The 10,287-nt window shown below is 37.2% G+C and overlaps 1 protein-coding gene and 1 long non-coding RNA gene across 3 annotated transcripts; one reads left to right on the forward strand and one right to left on the reverse strand.

The window, feature by feature from the left end:
• Positions 1 to 432: 432 nt before the first annotated feature.
• On the reverse strand, positions 433 to 4,285 carry LOC107910745 (protein DCL homolog, chloroplastic). Of its 2 annotated transcripts, XR_001687775.2 has the most exons (4): positions 3,832 to 4,281; positions 3,630 to 3,744; positions 2,010 to 2,188; positions 433 to 1,253 (listed from the first exon to the last, which is right to left on the reverse strand). XR_001687775.2 is itself a non-coding variant. In XM_016838721.2 (3 exons), the coding sequence occupies exons 1-3, from the start codon at positions 4,191 to 4,193 to the stop codon at positions 2,093 to 2,095; spliced, it is 573 nt and encodes a 190-aa protein (XP_016694210.1). In that variant the 5' UTR covers positions 4,194 to 4,285; the 3' UTR covers positions 433 to 2,092. The 2 variants fall into 2 exon arrangements, 1 of the variants encoding a protein (XP_016694210.1); XM_016838721.2 differs by having other exon boundaries at positions 433 to 2,188; positions 3,832 to 4,285.
• Positions 2,445 to 4,140, forward strand: LOC121214657 (uncharacterized). The gene is made up of 2 exons (XR_005910253.1): positions 2,445 to 3,315; positions 3,597 to 4,140. It is a non-coding gene; the product is annotated as an uncharacterized lncRNA (long non-coding RNA).
• Positions 4,286 to 10,287: the final 6,002 nt, after the last annotated feature.

Consider the following 10,287-nt stretch of genomic DNA (forward strand, 5'->3'; position numbering starts at 1 on the left):
TTAATAACCCATTGAATTGAGTTTCATGTTTTATCCAATGTTTTCAAAACCGAACTTGTGATCAAATCGATTAGACTATCGGTTAATCAATCCAATTGGTTTATACCAATTCACAACTCAACTGATTTGAAGTCTTTTTCCGGACTAATACTTAACCAATTCTCAATCCAATCGATTTGACCAACCGAGTCGATCCGATTCGGATAACCATGATTTTATCCAATCAAATGGCACACTAACAAACAAATAAAACAAAATGGGTTTGTATTTGTATTCAATACACAGACTGTATAAGTTTATATACCGTTAGCAAATCATATTAACGCGCATCATTAATGAATTAATTAATAATTTTAAATTTTATTAAAAATGAATATAGTTATTAGATCTTTTAACAAATCTTTGAACTTATACACTGAATGCATCAAAATATAAATCTATAAAACAATCACCAAAATCTTGCATTAAAAAAACATAGACAAATGTAGTTAGTCATCAAAACAACCAGACAAGCGTTACAATGTCACGGGAAAAGGAAGGACCGAAGGAAAGGGAAAAAAAATGGGCAAATGAAAGAGCACCTTGAAATCTTTTCCAACTCACGTGGTTTTGAGAATTTCTTGTTACTGTAACTAGATAACTGTGAACATAATACAATAACACGATACCAACATGACATAAAAAAATAGAACATAATCCATAATATAGCATGAAAAAGTAACCCAAATATCATAGTAACCTGTCAAGTCTAACACTAGCTTTAATTAATGTGTCAAAATTTATATTTATCCATATATGAGACGTAAAACAACATGAACATAACACAAAAACAGAATGTCAGGTCTAACCCTTACATAGCTTTTTTCGATTTAATTAAAGTTTAAATTTCTGAATCTTTTGATATGTAATGGAAACAGAGAGACTATACTACAACTAGCATAAGTTCAAATAGAATTTTATCCTCTTTTCATTATATATACATACATACATATATATAAACAGAAGAAAACAAGCTGAGATCAAACTCAACTCTGGTTGCAGATCAGAGTGAAGGTTGGCCCGAGGTAAGAGAAACCAAAAACATAGTAAAACTCAGCTGTTTTTCACCTTTAACCTGTTATTCTTTGGAAATTACTTAGGAACCTCAGAAACAAAAATCCAATGCCGTCAAATAGTTCTGTCCTTGCAGAGATTTGAAAACCTCACGGCTCAACCACCAAAAGACATCAAGAAAGAATAAAAAAGGAAGACACCTAGAAGTGGTTCACGTGAAATTGGTTTCAGTTTGCAAGTTGTGAGGTGAATATTTGGTAGGCAACTAATTCTGAGTAGAGTGCATTGAGGTGGAAAAACAATAAGCAAGAGCCAGATGAAAAGAAAGTAATGATAGTGAATACGGCAATGACAGGCACAGATGTATAATTCAGTATTCATGTTACTTAATTGCGAAGGCAAGTGATATTTGTTTTCGATTAATAGAATTAATAAGTAATAAATACACACTTGGCACTTCTCACAATGAAAAGATTGACTTCTTGATGTTAACCATTAACAATCTAGACTCAGTTAAACAATAAAACAGGACAAGTACAGGCTCTTACACTTTGCATTCAATGTGAACTGCTAATGCAGTTTGGTAGCCAGATCAGTATGTAACCCTTACTGTAAGAGTGTTAAAGTTTGTAGAGAGAGAACAGTAGTGAAGCAAACACAGAAAAATAGTGAAATCCTATTCCTTGAGAGAGGTACCAAGAATTACTGATATATGCACATTAAACCTTATACCAGTTACATGTCAAGCCATTCAGCAAAACTCATTGAAATCTTTTGGGAATATGATTTTTTAGAATCTATTATAAGCATTTAAGAATTTTCAGTGATGGCTTTTCATTTTTAAAATGTTATTTGAGCTCATAAATATGAAAAATTACAAAAAAAAAAAATACAACAAAATTCAGAAGATCCTTAAACATACTAATATGAAGTGGTAGACAAGTTCAGAGTATTACCCTCATGAACTCCGTCTAGGCCGTTGGAAATTTCTGAGAATGAAGCTATCTGCATATAGGGGATAGTTTTTTCTGATGAGGCCCTAGATGCATTTCCAGTAAGAAAAATCAACTAGTTCACCATCTTTTCGAACTATGAACAAACATCTTGAGCCTACAAATTCAGGATGGTAACCAACCTGTGAACCAAATATGAGAAGTGTTCATCATTTACTTAATCCATACAAATTGGCCAAACAGGCCATCGTACAGTTTAACTGTATAAAACACAAAATCAATTTTTAATTACTTAAAAGGCTTCCTTTCTTTTAGCTAGTTTACTCCCTTACTTTTCAAGTCCTTGCGTTTAAAATTTTCTTATATCAATTTGAAAACACTGGGGAGACCCTTCATCATCCCAATCCCCTAAAACAATAAAGCCCAATGGCCAAAAACCTGAAAGAGGTTGCACAGGCTGAAGAAATTTCATGTTTAAAAGGTGAATTTGATAAGGCTTTGTGCAATTTGCAATGCCATCCATGCTAATGGAGATATCAAGAGCAACTGAGCAAGCCTAACAAAGAACTTTCAGCGAACAATATCAGGTGGCATCCCCTTGGTAAAATTATAATTATATGCAGAATTAGCAGCAAAATATATTTACTACCAGGGATTTATGTTTATGGGGCAAAGAAGTTAATTAGTAATAAGGGTATTCAATTCAATATTGAATAGGTCGCTCCACCACATAATGATGTTGAAACGGACAAGGCATGAGTTGACTTTGTTGATATCATCACACGTAACCAACACATAATCACTTATAGCCACATATATCTAACAGCAGTTTCCGCATGATCTCATCAAGAAATGAGAAGTACAAAGCCAAGCAGGACATACAATTACAAAAAGAAAAAAAACAAAGTTGAAGGCGACAATCCACCGTACACTTAAGAGAGACTGGAAAACCAAAAGAGAAAAGAGTGGAGAAAACTGAGGCAGAAAGAGAAGTAGAATGAATGCCTTAGTAGAAATCAGAAAATATCCATATCCAAAATAGAAATTACAATGATTGATTAACCTATAATCTTTCTAACTAAAACTAGGCAAGAGGATTCATGAAGTATGTAAATTCAGAAAGAGCTTTGAGCAAGTACAATTGCAGCCTATTTTGCTTCCACAATAGCAATGAGCTAACAAGACAAAAGGGGAAACGGGAAGGCGATGGGGGTGGAATGGGGAATATTGCCATCAGTACAGATTCCAAACCTGCCAAATATCTCCAGCCTAAATTGAAATCCTACAAGGCAGCAACTTCTTCTACTAGGTAGGGGACTCTCACCCACATTTCTAAAAGCCTGTCCCTTCACTCCTTCAGTTTTATTGCATGACTAGATTTGAGCCCGAATTTTAGTGTTTAAATTTATATTTATGCAACTTGATTTCGTCTAGTCCTTTCAGGGGGAAAAAAAAGGTCACATTAGAACTAACACTAAATTATGCAACTAAAATTAAATCGGAAAAAAATTCTGAAAATCCTAAAAAGAAGTATTAGTATAATTTATTTAAATTGTTAAATTCAAGCTTCTAATTATTTATAAATTCCAGTGGTCAAAATGCAGATAAGGTACAGAAACATACAGTAATGTAATCAATTCCACATCCGATTTTCTTCTCAGACTCTGGATGGTAAGGAAGCAACCTCTCCAGAATAGTCTTTTCGTGCTCTGGACTCAATCTATCTCCACTTTCATATCTGCAATAAATTTACAAATTTACAATAAAAGGAAGTATTATGTAATTAGATAATTTTTTTAAAAAGGCAACAAATTAAATTACTTACTTTCCAGAATGAAGAATCATTCTAACGAAACCAACGAGAGGAACAGTGTCCTGTAAAATCCTGTCTTCCCAATCAATCCATTCACCTTTATTTCCTTTTTCCTTACTACCATCCTCTTCTTCTGAAAGTCCGCCACTGTCCTCATCTGGAACTATACTCGGCTTCCTTAACAAATCAGCGCCAGAAGATTCCTGGCTCGTGGTTCTCCCGACGTCGGGGCCGGTCGTCAGCGCGCAAAAACGAACGCGGAGCGACGTTGTTTGGTACAACGGAGAAGATAAGATAACGGAGGAGGAAGAAAAAGAGATAGGGATAAAGGTCCGGTGAAAGTTGGACGGTGATGGCTTTAGACATGAAGCCATAACGAGTGAACTGAGTCAGTGAGTTAACGGTCGCATTACTGTTTTGGCATTGGAAAGGATTATATTAGTTGATAGAAAAGGGTGATATTTATCCAGCTAAGCCCGTTACTAGTTTTTTAAAATTTCATTGAGGGTAAACTTTTTGGATGGTTGATCAAAGAACTATAATAATTAAAAATATTTAATAATCATTAATTTTAACTTAGGTAAATTATTTAAATTTCGATAAGTTATTTTTATTTAATTGTTTAAAACATTTTATTAAAAAATTTATAAACAATACATTAAACAGCCTTTTAAAAGGGCAATTTACTAATAAAAGCCCTTTTTTTTCAAAAATTACTGAAATGGGCCCATTCTTTAATTATTTATCGGAATAGTCCTTTTTCTGTGAAATCGCGTCCACGTCAGCGCCATGTCAGGGTACGCGCCAAGAAATCGCGTCCACGTCAGCAACTCGCGCTGACGTGGACGCGATTTCGCGATTTTTCCAACGTTAGGTTTTTTTGGCTTTTAGGGTTTAGGGTTCAGGCTTTTAAGGGTTTTTAAGTCCTAGAAGAAATAATTTCGAGTTGACGTTTCTGATAAAATAGTATAAAATCGCTTCTAGCAGGATGCTATTTGAGAAGAATTTGTGAAATCGCGCCCTCGTGGACGCGCTTTTGCTACAGTAGGTCACGGAAGAAATAATTATTTTTTTGACGTTTCTGAGCAAATAGTATAAAATCGCTTCTAGCAGGATGCTATTTGTGAATAATTTGTGAAATCGCGGCCTCGTCAGCATGCTTTTGCTATAGTAGGTCATGTACGAAATAAATTTTTTTGACGTTTCTGAGCAAATAATATAAAATCGCTTCTAGCAGGATGCTATTTGAGAAGAATTTGTGAAATCGTGCCCTCGTGGACGCGCTTTTGCTACAGTAGCATGTTTGGGCTGAGGCTATAAATTAGGCAGAAAATGTTCTCAGAATGTATAAGTCACAATAGAAACAATTTAGAGAGGCTAAGAAGGTTAGAGTTTCAAATATGAGTGAACGTATTAGTGCTGTTATTTACTACGATGGTGAGGTTTGCCACACCGAGAATGGTGTTGTTTTTTTGTCGGAGAATACGATGCGACTGGTTTTTAACCAGAACATAGATTTGACAGAACTTCGTAAAAGGATTAGGCGTAAAATTTTTGGAACGACGCCAATGAAAGTTCTGTCTATCACGTATCGGTTTTGTTCTTCTGTTGATCCAGTGACATATGACTCGTTTGACATAAAAGGTGCTCGTAGCTAGGAGGCAATGGTGCAGACTCATCTTGCTAGTGGAGCACCTTATATTGAGTTATATGTACAATTTACATCGCCAACTGATGTACCAGTGACCGGTGTTGGAGATGTATACACCACCCTTGGCCGACACTTGGTCAGCGGGTTACAAAATACGGAACAGCCCATGTTCGGTAGCGGTGTGGAATGCACATCCCCTGCAAGATACTCTGTCGGTGGATGGGACATGTATGTCGGTGGCTCAATGTTTGATGCTGGAAATACGTATTGGGGAGTGACATCAAGTTCTAGAGGGTGGTAATCTACATCCAATTAGGGACGTTATCAAATGCCCAGAAGAAGGGATGATGTACTCTCTACGACGTCAACCGGTGAGGGGACCTCGTACACTGCAGATGATTGTGGGTTAGAAGATGACTCTGATGTGGATCCACCTCGAGAGCCCGGGCCGGATGGTGTAGAAGTTAGCTTATTTTCTGAATCGGAGCCTATTCCAACAGAAGCTAAAGATGCTGACAGGAGTTCAGATGAGGAAGAAAATCTACGATTCAGAGTATACTCACCTCCAGCCCACATGCATAATGTCGACCTGTCTGCAGATGATGCGTTAGAGTTTCCAGATCTACCACACCGGTTGGGTGATCGTACAAGTTCGGGGGGTAGATTTCGGTGAACTTGAAGTTGGTAATCAGTTTACCAACAATGATAGTTTTATTGGTGCTTTGAAACAACAAAGCATTAAAAACGGCGTTAACTACCACGTCATTAAATCAAAATCTGATAAGTTTGAGGCGAAGTGTGCGGTGCAAGACGGCACATGTTCATGGAAAATCTACGCCTCGTTAAGGAAAATGACAGGGTTGTGGGAGATAAAAAAGTACAAAGGTCCACATACAAGTGCTGCAAGTACAGTATTGACTGTATCTGAATAATACTTTTATTATGCAATGTTGCATTATTTAATGTACTCCCTTTGTAGGTGTTTCACAAGATCATCCCAAAATGAATTCAGCTATGTTAGCTAGCTTGATATTGCCCACGATAAAAGTAGATCTTAAGACTTCAGTGTCGGTGTTAATTGCCAATATTCGTAGCCAAATGGGGTATACGCCCTCTTACCACAAGGCTTGGATAGCTAAGCAAAAGGCGTTGGAGAAGATGCATAGTGGGTGGGACGCCTCATATAATGAAATATGGCAGTGGTGTCAGGTGCTAAAGAGATACGTCCCCGGTGCCATCACAAACCTTGAAACGGAACATGCGTACTACAACGACCGATTGCTACATGGATACCAAGTGTTCAAACGCCTGTTTTGGACCTTTAAGCAATGCTGAGACGCATTTCCATACTGCAAGCCGTTGGTACAAATTGACGGTACCTTCATGTTTGGTAGGTATACTCATCGGCTATTGCTTGCAGTGGCACAGGATGACGGTGGGAGAATTCTTCCAATTGCATTTGCAATAACACTAGGGGAGTCGTCTGATGACTGAGATTTCTTTCTCTCTAGGTTAAGGAGGCATGTGTGCCCCTAACTTGATATCTGTGTTATTTCAGATCGGGGCACCGGTATACTAGCTGCATTTGATCGAAAGGGAAGCTTATGGCAGCGCACACACCATAGAGATTGCCTAAGACACGTTGCTTCGAACTACTACAGGTAATATCCATCTAAGAGCGAATGACGACAAGTGACCAATATGGGTATTTAGTCTATATTTGTGTTATTTCGTTTGTCAATTTGAATTAGTTTTATTGGTAGAAGTGGTATAAATTATTCGCTATGATATTATATTGGCAGGGTATGAAATAAATAAATATTGTTTTCATAAGATGTTGGCAATTTTATGATCCCAAAACGGAGAAGGGGCGGACTACCTTTGTAACATATGTTTCAAACAGTGGGCACAAGCATACGACGACGGCCTATGATATGGCCATATGGCGTCGAACCTGGCAGAATGCATAAATTCTGTTCTTAAAGGAACGCGTCATCTATCGATAACATCGGTTGTGCGAGAGACATATTTTCGTTTGGCGATACTATTTCCAAAGCGAGCAGCAAGTTATACAGGCCAGATGCAGGGAGGCCATGTATGGTGCAGTAAGGTAGTTTAATAAATTAACAAGGCCAAGGCGAGGGCAAACACCATGCACATAGTGTGTCACGATCGAGACAATTTATGGTTTCGCGTGACAGAGTTTGACAGACCGCACCAAGGTGTTGTTGGCGGGCAATATCGTGTACACTTGCGAAATAGGACTTGTGACTGTGGGATGTTTGATGCACTTCGTTATCCATGCGCTCATGTTATTACAGCTTGTCAGAAACTCCGTCTGGATCCGATGAGTTATGTGGACGAAGTGTACAAATTAAAAAACATGTACAACGTATGGAGACACGTTTTCCCACTGGTCGCAGATGAACGTAAGTGGCCGCCCGTATCTCTTACTCTTTTTAAGCTGTTACCGGATAGAGAATTACGTCGCAAACCAAAGGGTCGACCTTGCTCGACTAGAATATGTAACAATATGGATATCTGAGAAACAACCAGTCAAACGAAGTTGTGCGAATGGTGTAGGAATCCAGGCCATACAAGTCGATCATGCCCTAATCGCAATAGTTGAATGTAATTGTAAAAAAATTAAGTTTGTGAAATTATTAATTGATAAATTGTATTAAGTCAAAAAATTGTATTAATGGTTAGTAAAATTATCAAATTATATAAAATTATTAATTGTTAGTACCAGTCAAAACATTTTTCCAAATCTAACATTATGTGAATGTAAAATTATTGAGTCAAAAAATTTTATTAATGGTTAGTAAAATTATCAAATTATATAAAATTATTAATTGTTAGTACCAGTCAAAATATTTTTCCAAATCTAACATTATGTGAATGTAAAATTATTAAGTCAAAAAATTGTATTAATGGTTAGTAAAATTATCAAATTATGTAAAATTATTATTTGTTAGTACCAGTCAAAACATTTTTCCAAATCTAACATTAGGTTAATGTTAGGGTTTTTAAGTTAAGGGTTTAGGGTTTTTAATTAAATTAGGTTAGGGTTAGGGTTTGTAATTAATTTAGGTTAGGGGTTAGGGTTTTTAATTAAATTAGGTTAGGGTTAGGGTTTTTAATTAAATTAGGTTAGGTTTAGGGTTTATAATTAATTTAGGTTAGGAGTTAGGATTTTTAATTAAATTAGGTTAGGGTTAGGGTTTTTAATTAAATTAGGTTAGGGTTAGGGTTTGTAATTAATTTAGGTTAGGGGTTAAGGTTTTTAATTAAATTAAGTTAGGGTTAGGGTTTTAATTAAATTAGGTTAGGGTTAGGGTTTGTAATTAATTTAGGTTAGGGGTTAGGATTTTTAATTAAATTAGGTTAGGGTTAGGGTTTTTAATTGATTTAGGTTAGGGTTTAGGGTTAAATTAGGTTAGGGTTTTTATTACATCAAATAAACTCCTATTTTATTACATCAAATAATATCAAAATAACTCGAATTTTTTATTATTTTATTACATCAAATAAACTTCTATTTTATTACATCAAATAATATCAAAATAACTCAAAAAATTTCTATTTTTTACATAAAATAATATCAAAATATTCAAAATATTTGTACAAATAAATTTAAATACGGCAATCAATGCCTATGCCCAGGGGATTCAGTGCCACATGGCGGCCGTCGACGGTTACTCGTTGGATTCCTCATTTCTCTAGCTTCTGGGGGCGGTTGTTGTTCCTCCAGTGGGGATTCTGGTTCTTTCGGTTCGGCATCTAGTTGTTAGACTTGGGACGATGATCCACCTTCAAAGAATAGTGTATGTGGAGGTGTTTGCATCAAGAACGGCAACAGTGTTTGAAACCCATACGTTGGTGGGGATTGGTAAAAAGGAGAGCTCCCCGACGACCCCCTTTGCGATCCCTCGTGCGTCGCTGGCCAATACATCAGCGGTCCGCTCGGCATAACAGGAAATAAAGCTGAACCGGGCATTTGGCTCCAACCTGCCATAGGACTCGGAAAAGGATACATATAAGGGTTAGGGTACATATAAGGGCTAGGAAACGCACCTGGCATCATCTGAAAAGGCGGTTGCGTGGGTATCATCGGTTGAACTGCTGCGTCGGTGCTCTCGTTGGGCCTGGTAATCTTATGGCCGCTGATGATGAGCCGGGTGAATGTCTGGGCCTCTTTGAGGGGCTGCCTTCGTCTTGTCGTCTTGGATTTAGAGGCCCGCGCCTTACCCTTTCAACAAGTATTTGCCGCTGCCTCTCCTCTGGCATCAGTAAATACGGCTTGCCATGTATCCTAAACCATGGCATGTATTCTAGAATGCACGATAACTCCGGAACGGTGATTAGTTCCCGAGTAGTTAGATATTCATACCGATCTTCCCACATTTCCATGTACTCAGACCAGTATCTCGTCCAATCTATATTCAATTGCCGAAGGTCGACTTTGTGTTGATCGTCAAACACCTCAGGACCCACCGGAATCGGTTGTCTATATCCAAACTATCGTAGCACCCTGTCTGTCTGGTGTGGCTCCACGGTTGCGTAGTTGACCAACATGACTTTCACATGCCAAGCTTGTGGATTTTGTAAAAACTCTTCCGGGATTACTGCCCGAATTGCCGGATCCTCGTATGGTGTCCATTGAAACTATATGAACATGATAGAAATATTAGTTATATACATAATACTAAATACTAAATACTAAATATCAATCGAATAGCGAATGTATGGAAAATATCTATTTGCAATAATACTTACTTCTGCTTCCGACCGTTGGTCCAATAGAAGCATTATAT

Source organism: Gossypium hirsutum, chromosome D02 (genome assembly GCF_007990345.1).
Source record: "Gossypium hirsutum isolate 1008001.06 chromosome D02, Gossypium_hirsutum_v2.1, whole genome shotgun sequence".
Lineage (NCBI taxonomy): Eukaryota > Viridiplantae > Streptophyta > Magnoliopsida > Malvales > Malvaceae > Gossypium > Gossypium hirsutum.